Genomic DNA, 20,019 nt, shown 5'->3' on the forward strand with positions numbered 1-20,019 from the left:
GAGTTTCACCGTGTTAGCCAGGATGGTCTCAATCTCCTGAACTTGTGATCCATCCGCCTCGGCCTCCCAAAGTGCTGGGATTACAGGCGTGAGCCACAGCGCTTGGCCTAGTTTTTATGGATTCTAATCCAATAATATTATGGGTTTTGGTTTTTTTTTTTGCTCGAATTGTTTTGAATTTGACCATTTCTGCATGTTGAGATTTGACTTGGATTTGGCCTTAGGTTGCAGGTGGAATATTTTCTCCAATAAGAAATAAGAAGTCCAGCAGTGCTTTCAGAATTCCAGAAGGAATTGAAAGTCCATTCGTATCAAGAGTTATTTGTTGAGGGACTTCTCGGTGCCAGGCCCTGAGCTAACTGCGGAGGTGTAGACAGGTCCCAAAACAAGGTCCTACTCTCAAGCATCTCTCAGCCAGGGGAACAGACCCATAGAAATCTGAGTATGAGGTAGGGCAGACAGAACTGTGTGTTTATATGTGTGCAACAGATAAGGGAAAGAGAAATCAGGTTGCCAGGTGCTGTGGGAGAGACATACATATAGAAACTTGGAAGCTCCTACCTGAAGCTCTTTGTCTGACAGGATCTCACCTTCTTTCATTCATTCACTGAACATCATTTTCACATTGCTTAATATTCATTTCAATAAACATTCACTGAAAATGTTTTTTGAACACCTATGATGTGCTGGACACTATTCTAGGTAATGGGGTATAGATCAGGGAATAAGACAAGATTTCTACTTTCATGAAGCTGACATTCTAGTGGGAAAAACAAACAATAAGCAAGGAAAGAAATAAGGAAAATATTTCTGGATAGTAATAAGCCTTTTAGATGGTCAGAGAAGGCCTCTGAAAAGATGACATTTGAACTGAGCCCTGCACTGTGAGAAAGCATAGATCAATGCAAAGATTAGGGGGTAGGGGTCAAGGGCACAGTTAAAAAGCAGCACTTGCAAAGACCCTGTGGCTAGAATGAATTTATGGTGTTTGAGGAACCTGTTCTTGGAATGTCTGAGCTTGAGACCTACTGGTTCCAGTTGCAATAAGGTGGGCAGAGTCTGGTTATAGAGGGCTATGTAGGCTCTGGTAAAGAGTTTGGGTCTTAATCTAAACCTGATGGAAGCCATGGGCGAGATTAAGTTGAGGAATAACATTATCTAGCTTATGTTTTCAAAAGTTCATTTTGGCTGCAATGTGGAGAATGGAATATAAGGATTTAAGATCAAAAGCAGGGAGGCCAGTCAGGAGGTGGTTGCAGTTGTCCAGGCAACAAGTGATGACTTAGAATAGGAGCAGGTGCTGTCAAGCTATGTTTGATTGTAGCTTCAAGAGAATATGCTGATGGATTGGACATGAAGATTTAAGGCAAAACAGTTGACAAGGATTATCCTAGGTTGGGGCCTAAGCCACCAGGGCCTGGAGAGAGGTTGAGCCAGTAGCTGAAGATCCTAGCTATAATGAGGGTCTCGATCACTTCTCTGGATATATACAATGTACCCACCCTGTGACAGACTCTGGGGGTGATACATATGTGTCACCAGAGATAAAACATATGTGGCCCAGATTCGCAAGCACTTACCTTTTCATCAAGGGTCTCTCCAAGGGTAAGAGGGGAGGGACTGCATTCATTCAGACTTCCAGAGTTTTAACAAAGAACTTCTAAAACCAGCTTACAAACTTTATGGTATATTTTTGAAACACTAATGTTTAATACTTTTAACCCACTTATGCCGGAGGTTGCAATTTTTTTTGGATTTTTGCAATCAGACCTCGGTGATGACCTTGAGTAGTAAGATAGAAATAACTTTCACATGCTTAGCATTCCCATAATGGAACACTAGGCATAAATGGCCTAACACATACATGTGCCCCAACAACCACAATAAACAATACTGTATAAATGTTCTGTTCATATAATAATGGCTGGATTTAGTTTTTAAAATACAAATTCATGCTGCTCTATAGAAGGTGTGGTGTGGTGCGGGAACAGGCCCAAGTTTAACCTGCCTGCTTGATGAAAACCCTCTTTCAATCTTGTCACTATATCTCCGTGATGGGATGTGTCAGCCCACTTGGGAGAACACCAAGAATTTAAATGTGAAATCTTTTGTGACTGTGCAACTTTCCTAGCTCCTTTTTTGACAGACTCTGCATGTACTTCATTCATTTATCCATCGAATATTTGCTACGCATGTACTATGTGCTGGGCACTCTTCTAGATCTCAGGACATATCTGTGAACAAGACAGACAAGGTCCCTGGTTTGAAAGAGCTTACATTCTAATGAGGTATGCAGAAAACAAATAAGCCAACAAGGAAAGAAATGGCAATTTCAGAATGTGATGAGTAAAGGAAGTAGATTAGGAGAATATGCAGAAGGTGGTGTGGAGAGAGGGGATCTGGGAAGGTTACTCTGAGGAGGTGGCATTTGAGTAGAGTCCTGAATGTCAAGAATGAACCAGCTCTGCAAGGAGGTGGGAGGAGAATATTCTTGGCAGATATGAGGACTTGTGCAAAGATCAAGGTGAGAGGATCATCCTAGCTTCTGAAATTGAGGAGAAGGCCAGGTACTGAGATGTGGGGATTCTTCCGTCAACAAGATGCCCTCCTGAAGCTCTTGGAACTAACAGAAGGATATAAACCTAAGAGCAGAGAAAGTTAAATAGCACAGGGTGAGGTACAGGAGGAGTAAGATCTAATCACTTAAACTTCTTTAGGGCCCAGCTGGCAGGTGCTTCTGGCTCCTTGCCCTGGACACTTCCTTAGCCACTGATGTGCCTTCTGGTCTTGGACACTAGACCTTGCTGCGTAAGAATAAGGAAATAAATCAGCTCCTCCAGAAAGCCCTTGATACAGGTTACCCTGCTCCAGTGGCTCCCCTCCTGTTCACAGTCTGTTTCACCATATGCAAGCAACCCGCGTCCAAATCAAATTTGTCATCCTGACCTTTGCCTCTGGGGATTGGGAAAGCACAAGGCTGGAAGCGTCTGTTGTTTCCTCTCTATTTTATTCCCAGTCATGTCCTGGTTTCCATCCTTACTACAATGATGGTCTTACACTAATTAGAGTGAATAAACTCCAGCTCCATTTTCTTCCAGAAAGAGAATTGGGAGGACAGGGAACTTTTCCGGGACTGCCAAAGAAAGTTCTGGAGGGAATTCCCCTGGTCAGTCCAGGAAGTGGAGATGGGCCTCATGGAACTGGAAGGAGGCCCAAGCTAATGTGTGGCTGAGCTCAAGCTCGTTTGCTTGGGACGAGCGACTGATGTTCTGCAAGCATAACTATTATATGTTTGCATTTTCTTAATTTTCATTGGTTTTCATTTTCCATGTTGTTAGTTTCCTGGATGAATCTTGAATAGGAAAGAGTCACATTATGTGCTGGGCACTCTTCTAGATCCAAAGACACATCTGTGAATGAGACAGACAAGGTCCCTGGTTTCAAAGAGCTTACATTTTAATGAGGTATGCAGAAAACAAATAAGCCAACGAGGAAAGAAATGGCAATTTCAGAATGTGATGAGTAACCCTCGTTGCATCTCTTTGCATCTCTAGTTGTGAAACCTTCATTACCTCTCTTTGCAGGTGTATTTGAATAAACCAGGTTGGCAAATCATACTATAGCTGAGAGGTGAGAGAAAATCTAATTTCTTTACTTGGTCTTTACAAATCTGGTCTTCCTCATGATCCCCCACTTGCTGGTTAATGAGGAAAAAATAAATGTTTTGGCTTACCATTTTAAGATCTTGTTTGAGCCAATAATTTAAATAATTTTATTAAATAATTCTCACTAAAGGCTCTGTCTCAGAGTTGTCACCTGGCAGAGAAAGAATCAGGGACCTGGGCACAGTGACCTCTGCTCCTAGGCTTTTCCAGGGGAGGTCTTTTGTCTGCTTGGTCACTCCCTGTCCTGCTGTCTTTGCAAGCCAACTGGATCTTGGGTAGGCCTTCAAGTAAAGCTTTTTTGCCTCACTCACCCAGGGGTGTTCTCTGAGTTGCTAGGACTCCCCTGTCCCACTTCCGTTGGCACCATAATCCCCTCCAAGATTTCTCCATGACTGTCAGCTGTTTGCAGCCTGGGTTGTCCAGTATGCCACTTCTGGAAAGTCCTTCACCCAGACTTTTAGCAACTTCTTGTTCCCATCTATACCACAGGGAAGCCAAGAAAGCTTACCACGAGGCGCAGCCAGCCACAGCCCATAGAGCACTTAGAAGTGAATTGGAAAATGATGTGCCCAGCAAGACGAGGATTTAAGAAAAGGCAGCACTCTTGCAAGATGGATGCCACAGTGGTCTGCTGGCACCTGTTCTTACTGCTTCATGAGAATCAGCAGTCAAATTTTCATGAACTTTGAGAGCCTAGTTGCTAAACACAAACATTATTAAAAATCAAGTTATATAAACTTACAATTAAATAAATTATATCAAAAACAAAGATAATACTCAAAATGTATCATTTCCTACTTATTTTGCTACCTTTTGCTGTTATTTATACTTCTGAGGTTACTTACATCTATTATATATCTGTGGTAGAAACACTATATGGTGATGTCGTGCTGTGCATCTCTTCCCAGCTCTGCATTCGGTGGAGTTATGTTGGTATCACATCATGAAATCGGCTGTGATGGGTGTGTTTACACCACAGAAATAGGCAAAAGCTACATATCGGGGCTGGATTTATCATTTTGTTGATTGTCTAGTCTTAAGAAAGAAATGTAGGAAATGTTAATAATGCAGATTAAATTTATAAGTGTGTGGGACCTGTAGCCGTTATATTGTGAGTAGTAAAATAAAATAAGGGAATATTCTTTCAGCATTTGAAAACTATTCAGCAAAGTTACTCAGGTCATTGACAAATGAGTGAAGATTCAACCAACATACATCTCTGGTATTACACTTTCCTCTTGTTAACATAGAGCAAAATGGCAAGTAGCATTGGAACTATACTTAATCACCAATTGCAACCACAGGTTTGTTACAGATACAAACATTTATCAGCACAGCACCGAGGAAGCCCTTTGCAAGGATATGAGACTTGCACTCTGAAATTTGCTGTCTCCATCCCCTGCTCTATTCCCTTTATTGGGGATGTTTGTGTGTGAATAAATCATACAGCAATATACCGTGGCCCCATCCACAGGGCCTCATTCTAGGGAATCATGCCAGTTTTACTTTAATGCAGCTATATTCTAGGCTGGTTCATGGCAGCCAGTCATCTTCCCAGAACTGTAAAGAGTGTGTGTCACTCTCTCTTATCTAATACACCTTGTTCTCTCTCTTTTCTCTTTTCTATCATCCCTGAAGTGTCCACATTCTACCACTACATGGCAAGTAAGCCTATGGCCTGGTGCCCTGGCTGGGAAGTCTATCTTATATGGTCTGCAAGAAAATTCCAGCAACTGACTCTACCAGATCTGGTTGTGATTTGGTAAAAGGAAGTGGGATGGGAGGGAATGGGACAAAGAAATCTAAAGTAACTTCTCACAAAGTAATGGGTTAGCTTGCAATCTATTTGATTGAAGTACAATCCAGTATTTGAATGTTTGTTTTGTTTTGTTTTGTTTTGTTTTGTTTTTTGAGATGAGGTCTTGCTCTTTTGCCCACGCTGGAGTACAGTGGCACAATGTCAGTTCATTGCAACTTCCACCTTCCAGAATCAAGTTATTCTTCTGCCTCAGCCTCTCAAGTAGCTGAGACTACAAGCGTGCACCACCACACCTAGCTAATTTTTTATATTTTGGTAGAGATAGGGTTTTACCATGTTGCCCAGGCTGGTCTCAAACTCCTGAGCTCAAGCAGTCCTCCTGCCTTGGCCTCCCAAAATGCTGGAATTACAGATGCATGCCACCATGCCCAGCCTCAGTATTTGAATGGTAAAAGCTATATCTGAACACCAGGACCAACTACATAATTTGTGGGTCCCAGTGCAAAATGTAAATGAAAATGAAAATGTGGGTCTTTTTGTTCAAATGTATTAAAAATTTCAAGATGGCAACAGAAAAGCATTGAACTAAGGCTGGGGCTCTGGGGGACACGGGCTGTACCCTCATGGCCCTGGCTCTGCTGCATGCTTTCTCTTTCCATCTCTTCAGAACATTCCTAATTACTACCTTCTCTCCTGCCCCAGGCACATGAATGTTCTGAGTCAAGCAGGGAGTGAGTCACATACTCAGGAAAACAAATATGAAAGGCGCATTAAAACAAACAAAAAAAAACCCTGATTATTTAAGTTTCCTAACTTGTGCCCAGATTCTCTCTGGGGTCTGTGAAAACCAAGAGTGAAAGAAGGGCAAAATGATGTTTCTTTCATACACAGTTACAGACTGGGATAAAGCAAGAAGACTGATTTTACGAGCAGGGCTTTGAAAGACCAAAGGAGATTGCCCAGGATCAAGGATGTGGTGTTAGGGATGGGTTAGGGAGGGTGGTTAGAGAAAGTTTCACTAAGTGATTTGGGCCTGAGGCCTGAGAAGATATTTAAAAAGAGGGATCAAGCACATGCTAAGGAGAGGAAAGAGCAGGCACCCAGACCTCTGCATGACCCCAAAATGCTCCCGGCAGGGTAGTGCCCCCTCTCCTGGCTGCTCAAGACAGGATCTAAGCTGCCTCTAACTCCTGCTGTCTTTTCATGTTCTCTGATTCTGGGAAAAGAAGAATTGGCAGGAACTGAAAATGACTAGGAAGAGGACATACTGGGTGCCCAGCTCTTCTGGTGGCCTTGTGAATCTTGGCATCGACATAGGCGATGACATGGTTTCAGGACTTAGTTATGTAAGTAGATCTCTTAGCATCAGCACCCCAAGAAACTGAGTTGGCAGATTATTCTCCATGGTCATAAATTATGTCAAACAATTTCTTCCCATACTTATTTACCCTTGAATTTTTAAATTTTTTTCTTTTCTTTTTTCGCTCTCTCTCTCTCTCTCTCTTTTTTTTTGACTCAGGGTCTTGCTTTGTCACCCAGGCTAGAGTACAGTGGCACAATCATAGCTCACTGAAGCCTCCTGGGTTCAAATGATCCTCCCACCTCAGCCTCCTGAGTAGCTGGGACTATAGGCACATACCACCACACTGAACTAATTTTTAAATTTTTCACAGAAACGGGGGTCTCCCTATGTTGCCCAGACTTGTCTTGAATTTCTGGCCTCAATCCTCCTGTCTTGGCCTTCCAAAGCACTGGGATTACAAGCATGAGCCACCCCACCCAGTTACTCTTGATTTTTTTCAAATGGACCTCAGGCTTTCACAATTAGATCAATTATAATCCGTCATCATGGCACACCTTCATGGTTTATGCATACCTCTATGCATAAGATTGTATAGAGATTAGATTGTATCTATCTCTATATCTATCTGTCACCTATTACCTACTTATCTATGCATTTACTCGTAATAATAATAATAATAAGCACCTGCAAACCCATCACCAACACATCAGCTTGGACCTTGACTATCAGACGCAGCAATTGGTTTTCCCCCATCTCATTCCCCAACCCTTCCTACCTGATGCAACCACTATTCTGAACCTCTTTCTGTCAATCCTTGCTGTGCTTTTAAAATAGTATTATTTTATGTAGAATATATTATGTATTCTATATGAAGTCCTAAAAATTACCTGTCCTTTTATTTTAGTTGTCAAAAGGGAAACATAATATTTTAGGATTTGCTTTTCTACTTGTTGGTTTCTTTTTAGTAGATTTACCCTCAAAGAGTGACTTGGTCCCTCATTCTGCGGGTAACTAACTATGACACCCTTTATTCCTGTCTAAATTGTTTACTGTCAGATAAAAATCCAAAGAGGTAAAGTGGCTTGGCCAGACTCACTCAGCAAATGTGGGGCAGAGCGAGTGCTGGGACCTACTTGTTCTGACTCTAGGCCCCCTGCTTACTCCCAATGTGGAAGCCTTTCTTTAGGAAGCAGGATATAGAAAAATCCATCTCTCCATGGGCATCTGGTCCAACATTCCCTCAGGACAGAAGTTACGAGTTTTGAAACTGATGCTCTTTTGCTTTTCTTTTCCAAGAAAACCTACACTCTCCAAGATGGCCCCTGGAGTCAGCAAGAGAGAAATCCTGAGGCTCCAGGGAGGGCAACTGTCCCACCGTGGGGGAAGTATGATGCTGCCTTGAGAACCATGATTCCCTTCCGCCCCAAGCCAAGGTGAGTCCTGATAGGGGTGGTGGGGGAGAGCTGTATCCACTAGGTCAATGATCCCTAACCCTGCCAAATAGACCTCTCGCAAAGCTTGCATAACTACGTCCGTACACAGCCAAAACCCTTTAGAGCAGCCTGAGGCACATCAGGGAGGCACATCGTCATAGCCATTCATTCATTATTTATTCATTCAGAAAGGATCATTGAGCACCTACATGTGCCGGGCACTGCGCTACACCACACGGGAAGTACAGTGAGCAAACAGACATGATCTTTGCCATCATGGACCTCACGTGGGAGAGAAAGACAATGAGCAAATAGACTTGTGCATTACATGATTACAAGCTGTTTAAGGAAGGTGCTGTGAAGAAATATGCGAGTGTTGAGGGACAGGAGAACCATGACAACTTGATAGGTTCTGAGTGGCTTAAGCTGAGTGACACCTAAAGGGAGAACAAGAATTTGCTAAGCAAGAGTAGGAGAAGAATGTTCGGGGAACAGCCTCTGGGACAGCCTTGCCTGGAGGGGCAAGGAACACAGCATGATGTGTCCAGGAACTGAAAAAGAAGGAGGCCGGAGTCACTGGAGAGTCTTGTGTGATGTGGGCGTGGCATGAGGTGAGGCTGCAGAGGAAGGCGGATCAGACAGGTTCTCAAAGATTACATTAAGGATTACTGGCCTTGGTTATAGGAGTAACCAGGAGCCACAGGAAGGCCCTAGGCTGTTAACCTTACATTTAAGAATGAAAGAAATTCAATGTGTACCCCCTGAATCAATCATAGTTTAATGTAATCATCCCCAAATTGCTTTCTTTTTTTAACAGAAAACTGTCACAAGAAAATTTTGTTTGTTTGTTTTATTTTTTATTTTTATTTTTTTGAGATGGAGTCTCACTGTCTTGCCCAGGCTGGATTGTAGTGGTGTGATCTGGGCTCACTACAACCTCCATCTTCCAGGTTCAAGTGATTCTCTGCCTCAGCCTCCCAAGTAGCTGAGATTACAGGTGCCTGCCACCATGCCTGGCTAATTTTTATATTTTTAGTAGAGACAGTTTTCACCGTGTTGGCCAGGCTGGTCTTGAACCCCTGACCTCAGGTGATTCACCTGCCTCAGCCTCTCAAAGTGCTGGGATTACAGATGTGAGCTGCTGCACCCAGCCAATTTTAATAGACTTTAAAACCATGTACAAGTATAAGACATTGGTTTTTATTTCAAAAGTTGGTGGAACATATCCAGTCATTAAACAGTCAACAAAACATATGCTAGTAGATTACATAAAGACTATGTACAATATAAAAATAGCTGAAAACAGTCTTCCCTGTAAAAATAATTTAAAGTGAACTTTTCAATTTAAAATATCATCCATAGCAGAAACAGCCATTTAATATGAGTTGTTTTTATCTTTTCCTAGCAGTAATGGTTCTAGCAGGGTATTTTATGCATAAAGAATATATTTCAAACCCTTTTTATTGTAATAAATACTAAAGCAACATAGGAATACTTTATAAATTAGGACCAAGTTGCTTTCTAACTTAATACAGCCTTGCTTTCAGGGGCCCCTACAGAATCATGCTCGTAAGCATGCACACATTCATCTATTTGTTATTTATTGACAAGATCTTAACGCTCTGTTAGTCTGACTCTTCAGCGTTTAATCACCAAAAGTTCATTTTGTGTTTACGATTTCCCCTTCTCTTCAACATGTTTTCTAAGATTTTTATCTATCAACAAACTGCATTTGTTTTCCCATTTTTAAAATCTGAGTTTCTGTCCATACTGGTTGCATGTTACCATATTGAATTATGTTATTTCCACCAAGAAAAAAGAACCTTGGTACTTTTGTTCACCTGGGTAACCTCATCTTAGATAAATATATTGTTTCTGTTGGGGCTTTGAGATATTAGCACTGGCTCGTAGGTCTTGCCCTGTCTTTTGTGATCACAAATGGTACAATCTCTTGCCCTCTCCTCACCTGCTCCTTGCTCCAATATCCCTGGCAAGGGCATGTGGCCAGCCTTGTCGAGAACGCAGGTTATAAAAGGGTGGAGAAAAGATGTCATAGCCCCTCTCCCTTACCCCCAAAAGAATCTTATAAGTTTGGCATTTTCATCTTCCCATCTTTCTCCTCAAGTCTCTTTTCAAATTGCATTTTCTTCCCACTGAAACACATAACCTTAAAGGCAATTTTGAAAAAAAAAGGTGGAAAAATGACACAGAATCCCAACACCCTAATTTAATAATTTTTGGTATTTGTAAATCGTTCTTAAAGATAATACCTTATCATCTTTAACTATGTATGCATTCAATTTTATTGTTTGTAAAAGTTTCACAGAAGAATTAAAGCCATGAGAACCTCTCTTCCTATTTCTTGGCCAACTCCAACTCCTTTTTCAATGTCAACCACTATCAGCAATGTGATATAAATGTGTATACTGTTTTGTCTGCTTTCCCTCCTTTCTTCCTTTTTTATATAAGTAAAAAAAAAAATACTGAGGTTTTTTTTGTTTTTTGTTTTTTTTTCCTTTTGAGACGGAGTCGTGGTGTGTCTCCCAGGCTGGAGTGGCAGTGGCGTGATCTTGGCTCACTGCAACCTCCGCCTCCTGGGTTCAAGCGATTCTCGCAACTCAGCCTCCCAAGTAGCTGGGATTACAGGCATGCACACCACCACACCAAGCTAATTTTTGTATTTTTGGTAGAAACAGGTTTCACGATGTTGGCCTGGCTGGCCTCAAACTCCTGACCTCAGGTGATCCACCCTCCTCAGCCTCCTGAAGTGCTGGGATTACAGGCGTGAGCCACTGGGCCCTGGGATTACAGGTGTGAGCCACTGTGCCCCGCCAATACTGAGTGTTTGATTTGCAAGTGGTCTTTCTTTGGCTCTTGCTTGGAACTCTTCCTGTGTTCTACATATAAACAAACCTTATTGAAAAAAAAAAAATCCAAACATCTACAGTGCATTTGCATTTTACAGTATGAGTAGATCATAATTTCTCTCTTTTTGTTTAAATAATTCCTCAGTTAATGGGTACTTTTGTTGTTTATGGTTTTCAACTTACAAATAAGAGTCATGAAAACATGTTTGTGTGTAGATCTAGGTGATCTCATTGTGTTTCTCTATGGTTATCATTCATCCTTGCAAAATCTTGATCCTGACTTCATTCTTATCCCTGTGGCCCCTCTACTAGGTTTCCTGCCCCCCAGCCCCTGGATGATGCTGGTCTGTTCTCCTACCTCACCATGTCATGGCTCACCCCGCTCATGATCCAAAGCTTTCGGAATCGCTTAGATGAGAACACCATCCCACCACTGTCAGTCCACGATGCCTCAGACAAAAATGTCCAAAGGTGAAGCTGGGCTGGGCAAACCAGTGGAATGGTTAAAGACCATCACTTGGTGGGATGATGACCAGAGATGCCTAGGGGTGGTAGGAAGGGTCCACCCCAGACAACCTAGCTCTTCCTGTAGGAAGAGGCCTCATACTAGGTGAGGGTTTTTAACCTGGGGTTCATGAATCTTCTACAATGGTATGGATATTTTGTACATACGGGCTAGAGATCTTTCTCTGGAGCAAGAATTCACATCTCTTATCAGACTTGCCAAAAGGTTTGTGAACCCAAGAAAGTTATTTATTTATTATTTTTTATTTTATTTTCATCACTATTTTTATTTTTGAGATGGAGTCTTTCTCTGTCACCCAGGCTGGAGTGCAGTGATGCAATCTCGGCTCACTGCAACCTGCACCTCCTGGGTTCAAGTGATTCTCCTGCCTCAGCCTCCCAAGTAGCTGGAATTACAGGCACTTGCCACCACATCTGGCTAATTTTTGTATTTTTAGTAAAGATGGGGTTTCACCATGTTGGCCATGCTGGTCTTGAACTCCTGACCTCAGGTGATCCACCTGCCTTGGTCTCCCAAAGATCTGAAATTACAGGCATGAGCCACCACACCTGTCCCAAGAAACTTAGAAACGACCACTTCTAGTTCCTTTTGATTTTCTCTTCTGGGTCAGGTATTCAACAGTAACACTGAGTATTACTTTGGGTAAGTGGCCCAGTCTCCCAATGCTCAAGCCACCGCTAACTAGTTGTGTGATTCAATTTCTTGTACCAGCCGTCACACACGGTAATATGAGGACGAAAAGTGGGAGAATATGAATATGTGATTTTAAAGGTCCCATATTCATGTTCCTATCTCTAGCAGTTTCATGAGCGATACCAGGTGGAAAATGAGTTCCCAAATGTGTTCTGGAAATTATAGTCTTATAAGAGCCTCCCCATAAAAAGCATTCAGTAGTCAGAGGAGTTTGTGAAATGTTGTATTATAGCCAGGTGTCGGAGATTTGCAAAGCAACTTAACATATTGAAGGCACATGTTTTCACATGGAGTACAGAAACTGGGTAAACTTTGACCCATTCCTTCTCAGACTTATTTGGTAAGAAAAAAAGAAATGGTTCCTGATTTGCTCCAGACGACCACCAGAGTAAGTGCCAGAGAACAGGCAAGTAGGCAGGGTAAAAGAAAACTTTATTAACTAGCCAACATGAAGGAGGGGCGAGGTTCACCGGTCTCCGGCGGCGGAGGCCGCCGAGGAAGTGGCTCCGGTGGTCTCAGACAAGGTTCCTGGGTCCCGCGTACAAGGAGGTGCGAAGAAGTTCGCACCGCGCGCCCGCCGGGAGTGGCTTTTATGTCCTGGGCCTGCGAGTGGGCGGGCAGTGGGCGGGACATAGGCGGGTTGGGGGCGGGGCGGTAGGCGCGGCTAGGTAGGTTTCGATTTTCTCCGACAGACGTCAGACTGCGCCTGCGCAGTCGACCTGTGTCTTTCCCGGGTGCGGGAAAGTTGACAATGAAGAACCCGGAAATGCGCCATTTTAGTCCCTTTGTTCTTTTGTTCCCTCCCTCCCTCCGTCCAGACAGTTCCAGGAAATACTTTTTGGATAATGCCAGATATTGGTCAGAATCTCACCTCTTACTGACTATGATATCAGACAAGTTTCCCTTTCTGGGTCCTGTGTCTTTATGTATAAAATAGTGGATTGGCCAGCCGCAGTGCCTCACGCCTGTAATCCCGGCACTTTGGGAGGCTGAGGTGGGCAGATCATGAGGTCAGGAGATCAAGACTATCCTGGCTAGCACAGTGAAACCCCGTGGCTACTAAAAATACAAAAAAATTAACCGGGCGTGGTGGCGGGCACCTGTAAGTCCCTGCTACTCAGGAGGCTGAGGCAAGGGAATGGCGTGAACCCAGGAGGCGGAGCTTACAGTGAGCCGAGATCGCGTCACTGCACTCCAGCCTGGGCAACAGAGTGAGACTCCGTCTCAAAAAAAAAAAAAGGATCATACATTCATTTCATGGTCCTTCATAGGATTGTTGCAAGAAACAAAAGAGGTGATAAATTCATTTTTTAAAGTACACAGAGAATTGCTTGAACCCAGAAGGTGAAGGTTGCAGTGAGCCAAGGTTGCGCCACTGCACTCCAGCCTGGGTGACAGAGTGAGACTCCATCTTAAATAACAACAACAACAATAATAATAATAATGTACCTGGAAAAACACTTGATGCTTAATAGGTAACCAGCTAAGTCAATGTGAGTTTGCTTGTTCTTCTCTAACCATTGTGAGTACAAGATCTCCTGACTCCCTTCCATTCTCTTCCAGTTCACTGATTCTCTTTTTAATTTCGTTACTCACAATGTCTGTCCACAAACACTTTGCAATCACTCCATTTTTGTTTTTTGTTTAAAGATGAGGTCTCACTATATACCCAAACTACGAAATGCAGAAGGAATGGAAGAATTAGAAAACTCATCATTTTTACAGCACTAGTGGAGGTGGCGCTAGGCAGTGGTCATCAGTGTTGGAGATCTTGAAAATGAAGGAGGCAGGCTGACACACCCTAACCCACTGACCCCCTCAACATTCCTAAAAGTGGGACACCAGACATCATGTAGTTTCTGATGTGAGGCAACAGGAAGTACACTACATCACCTCTTACATTTTTTTTCCAAAGGACTTGAATTCTGGATTTCATTAAGCCTTAGGTCTAATGACCAGTTTATTAGGAAGCATAGAGGAACAACAATTATGTTAGACAACACCATGGAGATGCAATCAGTCCAGTTCAGAGTGTGTAAGATCCTACAGAACGAATAAAAATCAGTTTCTTCAACAAATAAATGGTGTAGAAATGCAGACAAGGGGAAATGCTTACAGATTAAAATGCAGCTCAAGAGTTCTATCAGATTTCTCCTTTAGATGCAATGTGTGGACCTTGTTTGGATCTTGATTCAGAGAAACTAACTTTATAAAGACATGTTTAAATAATTAGAGAAATTTCAATATAGACTGGGCATTAAATGCCATTAAGTAATTATTGTTACTGTGGTGTTATTTTATTTTATTTTTTTGAGACGGAGTCTCGCTCTACCACCCAGGCTGGAGTGCAGTGGCGCCATCTCAGCTCACTGGTTCAACTCGCCTCCCAGGTTCAAGCCATTCTCCTGCCTCAGCCTCCCAAGTAGCTGGGACTATAGGCGCCTGACTGTAGTGTTATTTTTATTGTTACTATGATTTTTTTTTTTTTTTGGTTTGGTTTTTGTATTTTTTGAGATGGAGTCTCACTCTGTCACCCAGGCTGGAGTGCAGAGGCATGATCTCAGCTTACTGCAACTTCTGCCTCCTGGGTTCAAGCAATTCTCCTGCCTCAGCCTCCCAAGTACCTGAGATTACAGGCGCATGCCACCATGCCCAACTAATTTTTGTATTTTTAGCTGAGATGGGGGTTTCACCATGTTGACCAGTCTGGCCTTGAACTCCTGACCTCAAGTGATGCACACGCCTTGGCCTCCCAAAGTGCTGAGATTACAGGCATGAGCCACTGCACCTGGCCCTGTTGCTATGGTTTTTTAAAGGACTTTATCTGAAAGAGATACATACTGAAGCATTTACAGATAAAATGATATGATGACTGAGATTTGCTTCAAATCCTCCAGGAAACAAAAGTCAAAGGGAGGAGACACGAAACAAAAATGTCAAACATTTTTAATTCTGGAAGAAGGGGGATGAGAACTCAGAAGATTACTACATTATTCTATTCTGTTATGTTTGAAAATTTCTGCAACAAAACTCCTGGCTAGCAAGAACTAGGATGTTTGGATGTCACATGCAAAGAGATTCCACTAGTTCCATTATCTTCTTTTGAAGGCTTCACCACCTTTGGGAAGAAGAAGTCTCAAGGCGAGGGATTGAAAAAGCTTCAGTGTTTCTGGTGATGCTGAGGTTCCAGAGAACAAGGATGATTTTCGATGCACTTCTGGGTGTCTGCTTCTGCTTTGCCAGTGTACTCGGGCCAGTAAGTGGCAGAGTTGGTGAGGTTTGGGGGATTCTAGGCTTCAGAGGTTTGGAAACGGAACTGGTGGCATGTTCAAGTCCATGCCAGGAGTTAGAGATGCATTTGTCTTTCAGTTGCTGTCTAGAAAGTGAAGACCTTTTGAGGACAGTAGAGTATGGTGGTTAGGAGTAGCTAACTACCAAGGAGTAGCCTTGTAGCCACTGCTTGGGTTCAAACCATGTCCCTGCCACTTAGCTGATGGGTGACTTCAGGCAGTATAGTCATGCTCTCTGTGCCTTGGTTTCCTCATGGAATCCCGTGGAATCCCATGCACCCTCAGGTGTAGACCTTATGGAAACCCTTGCATGTAAAATGGAGAACTGCCTCATAGGGTAACATTAAATGAGATAAGTATATGAAGCACTTAGAATATGGCCTGGCTCAGAACATGTTAGCTCCTCTGAGAAATGGCTAAGCAACTCTGGGAATGTAGGTAGCAGGAAATAATGGTCTTCTCCAGGTACCATGGTTGGGATGAATGGGCTTTATCTCCCATCATTCTCCAGTTCCTCAGCCCAAGAGTCTCATATGAGAGAAAGAGTCTGATTGGCCAACTGGGGTCACATGATCACTGGTTGGCCAGAAGAAGTGGGGCACTTTGATTTACAGTCCAGCCTAGACTGCACCAACGGGGGAGGTGGGAGTCTTCCGGGAAGAAAACTGAGGCACAGCTCAGGGGAGGTGAATGTAGGTCAGGAAGAAACAGTAGTTGATGACAGAATGGAGATAACTGAGTCCGGCGACAGGTACCGGGTCTTCTAGATCCACTCTCCCTCATTTTTCATCCTGCCCTGTGCGCCTAGTGTGGATCACATTAGTCAGCCCCCACTGCACTCTGGCTTCTGGTTAGGGTTGACCAGTGGGAGATTCCAAAAGGAGACTGGAAGGAGGGAGAAGATGAGGTCAGGATACGTATTCCCTGGGCGGTCTCCCTCCTTGTCCTTGGAGGCTGGTGATCAGAGCTCCTGTCCAGACCCTCTCTGCGTGCCTCACCCCTTTTGGGCCCTGGAACCTCTTCCTGCTCTTGCAGGTCAAAGGAGGTCAAAGGAAGCCACTGTTCCCTGCTGTCACCAGCAGCATGGTGCTCCACCAGGCCTTGTTGGATTTCCTATGTTCTGCCCACACCTTTGTAAAGCCACTTTGTTAACTCCTAAATCACTGTTTTGTGTGTGCTCCCTGTCTCCTGTCAGGATGAGGACAACCACCTAAGGTTTCACAACTGGGTCAGTTGAACTGCTAAGTCTCCTCCAACTGGACCTTAAGCTTCTTGAGGGCAGGATTGTACTTAGTCAGTTTTGATCCTTCAACAAATCCCTAGCATGAATCAGACCTCCCAACCCTTCTTCCAGCAACAAAACATCAAACGTGTTTGGCGGGGCAGTCTGAATGATCCAAACTCCCATTTCCTTGTAGACATTGATTATACCAAAAATCCTGGAATATTCAGAAGAGCAGTCGGGAAATGTTGTCCATGGAGTGGGACTCTGCTTTGCCCTTTTTCTCTCCGAATGTTTGAAGTCTGTGAGTCTCACCTGCAGTTGGATCATCAACCAGCGCACAGCCATCAGGTTCCGAGCAGCTGTTTCCTCCTTTGCCTTTGAGAAGCTCATCCAATTTAAATCTCTAATACACATCACCTCAGGAGAGGTAAGCGGCTGGGACTGCCTATTCCAGGCCATGCTTCCCTACCCTTCCTCCAGACATCACTGCCCTGGAGGCCAAGAGAGGGAGAAAAGGGGGTTAGGAGAGGAAGGAGAAAGAGAAAGAAAAGAATTCCTAGGTTGAGTGTGGATAACCATCAACAATTGCCTCTATGTCATGAAAGCAGGTCAACAATAATGCAGGAAATGCCACTTACATTCAGAGACTAGAGAGGATTTATCCATTCATTCAACAAGTAGGAGCTTTGGGAGGCCAAGGCAGGAGGATTGTTTAAGTCAGGAGTTCAAGACTAGCCTGGGCAACATGGAAAGACTCTGTCTCTACCAAAAAACAAAGCAAAACAAAAACAAAAATCAGCCGTCTGTGGTGGCTCATGTCTTGTAATCCCAGTTGTGGAAGGCCAAGGCAGGAAGATTACTTGAATCCAGGAGTTTGAGACTAGCCTGAGCAAAATGGCAAGACCCTATCTCTACTTCCAACCCTGCAAAAAAATAAAAAAATTAGCTGGGCATGGTAGTCCCAGCTACTTAGGAGGCTGAGGTGGGAGGATCATCTGAGCCCAGGGAGGTTGAGGCTTCAGTGAGCCATGATCACACCACTGCACTCCAGCCTGGGCAACAGAGTGATAGCCTGTCTCAAAAAAAAAAAAAAAAAAAAAAAAAAAAACATAGCCAGGCATGGTGGTGTGTGCCTATAGTCCCATCTACTTGAGAGGCTAATGCAGGAGGATCGCTTGAGCCCAAGAGTTCAAGGCTGCAGTGAGCTATGATCACACCACTGTACTCTAGCCTAGGTGACAGAGCGAGACCCTGTCTCAAACACACACACACACACACACACACAACCCCCAAATAGTTACTGAGGCCCCTTCTGAGCCAGATTATGTTCTAGACCCTGGGAATAGGCCCCTTAGCAAAAAGACACAAATCCCAAGTAGAAGCATGTTGGAAAGAGCATCCCCTAAGCCAACCTGAGGGTGAGGGTATGGGAAGACTTGATGGCTTAGGGAAATCTTTTGGGAAAAGCAATTTTTGGTAACATCTCAGAGTTTTAATTTTCTTATCTGCAAAAAAGGAATCCTTTCACCTGCCTGGTTATTGTTACTGTCCATTCTTACTCTTGCTTTTTTTTTTTTTTTTTAACAGCATAACACACACAAGCATTGACAGAAATGGAGGAAGATACTCCAACTTATGACCTATAGTTATGGGGGATACTGGGATTTCGTCTATTTCATTTTGATATCTCTATTTTTCTGTGGTTTACCAATTTCCTCGAGGGTTGTGGATTACTTTGATATTGAAACAGATACCTTAATTTTTGGAAAAGGCAACACTTCTTTGGCTCCTTTCATTTAAGCCAAACCCCTCTGTGATCTGGCATTAGCCCCTTTCCAGCCTCATCTCTCCCCGTGTCCTCTCCTCTAGCCCTAGCTTGACTTCCTCCTGTCATCTAGGCTGGGCTAACCTTCAGTGCTCAAATACACTGGACACGTCCACTTCCTGGTGACTTTGCTCATGTCACTCCCACTCCCAGCCCTTTAAAACTCCCATTCATCCTTCAAGACCCAGTTTAGTTTTCCTCTCCTCTATGACAGGATCTCCAAACCCAGCCCTCTACTGGCATTCCCTGCTAAATATTTGCGGTTCTTTTTGCACAAATCTGGCTGCTCTACTAATATGAGCCCCCTTCAAAGACACAAACCATTTCAGATTCACCACTCTGTCTCTCAGAAGGCTCAACAGCTGAATTACACAGAACAGATGTTCCAAAAACATCTGCTGAATTATTCATTGCCGTCAAGTAGAGGGGCTCCATACATGCAAGCACTAACAAATATTACGTATTTATTGGAATCATCATGGTTATTATTGTTCACCACTTTATTGGTTCTGTGGCCTTAGGTAACTTGTTCGGCCTCTCTGAAGCTGTGGAATAATAATAGAACCAACCTCATAGGATTGTTGTCTCATAGGATTCAGTGAGTTTGTACATATAAAGCATGTAGACAGGGGGTAGTGGTTGACACATGTAAGCTGTACAATTAGTATTAGTTTCCATTAGGCCTGGAGCTCCACTGTCCTCCTGCACTTGACCGACAGCTAAAAGATCTCCCTGTTTATCTCAGGAAAGTCATTGTAACAACCCCTAACTCACTCTTACCCATACATTGCTCCAAGTCATTACTTACATTGGCTTGATCAGTTCTCTAACATTCCTCTTGTGTGCCAGGTTCTGTTATTGTCCCCATTGTCACAAAGGAGGAAACTGAGCCAAGGAAAGGGTAGGTAACTTGTACAAGGTCATGTGATTGCTAAGTGCTGGGGCCTGAATTTGCACAGGGTGCCTGGCTGCAGAGTCCAGGTCTTCAACCCTTGCCATCACCTGCCTCACTAAGGAACCCTGTGCTAAGGCCTAGCTTGGTTCCTTTCTGGGTATTCTGAGCGCCTGCTGTATGCAAAATCCAGTTTCCTCAAACATCTGCATAGAAGCGTAAAACAAAGTGGTCTATTTAAGAGTGGAGATGGAAGTAATTTCTGAAATAAGGATTTCTAGGCAATTGCTTATACATTTTAATTTAATTTAATTAATTTATTTGTTTTTGAGCTGGAGTTTCCCTATTGTTGCCCAGGCTGGAATGCAATAGTGCATTCTTGGCTCACTGCAACCTCTGCCTTCTGGGTTTCCTGCCTCAGCCTCCCGAGTAGCTGGGACTACAGGTGTATGCCACCATGCCTGGCTAATTTTTGTATTTTTAGTAGAGATGGGGTTTCACCATGTTGGCCAGGCTGGTCTCAAACTCCTGACCTCAGGTG

General features: G+C 43.5%; 1 protein-coding gene across 3 annotated transcripts in view; it reads left to right on the forward strand.

Annotated features, from left to right (window-relative positions):
- ABCC11 (ATP-binding cassette, sub-family C (CFTR/MRP), member 11) overlaps positions 1 to 20,019 on the forward strand; it is an 84,819-nt gene that overhangs the window by 13,058 nt on the left and 51,742 nt on the right. For 2 of the 3 annotated variants that reach the window (XM_011952595.1, XM_011952597.1), the window contains exons 1-6: positions 3,580 to 3,630; positions 6,654 to 6,770; positions 8,024 to 8,160; positions 11,340 to 11,498; positions 15,355 to 15,502; positions 16,955 to 17,188. In XM_011952595.1, the coding sequence (XP_011807985.1) occupies positions 6,672 to 6,770; positions 8,024 to 8,160; positions 11,340 to 11,498; positions 15,355 to 15,502; positions 16,955 to 17,188 (777 nt within the window). In that variant the 5' untranslated portion in view covers positions 3,580 to 3,630; positions 6,654 to 6,671. Of the gene's footprint in view, positions 1 to 3,579; positions 3,631 to 6,653; positions 6,771 to 8,023; positions 8,161 to 11,339; positions 11,499 to 15,354; positions 15,503 to 16,954; positions 17,189 to 20,019 lie in introns of those variants that run through there. The other variant, XM_011952596.1, reaches the window with a different exon arrangement.

Source organism: Colobus angolensis, unplaced genomic scaffold (genome assembly GCF_000951035.1).
Source record: "Colobus angolensis palliatus isolate OR3802 unplaced genomic scaffold, Cang.pa_1.0 Scaffold343, whole genome shotgun sequence".
NCBI classification, from domain to species: Eukaryota; Metazoa; Chordata; class Mammalia; order Primates; family Cercopithecidae; genus Colobus; species Colobus angolensis.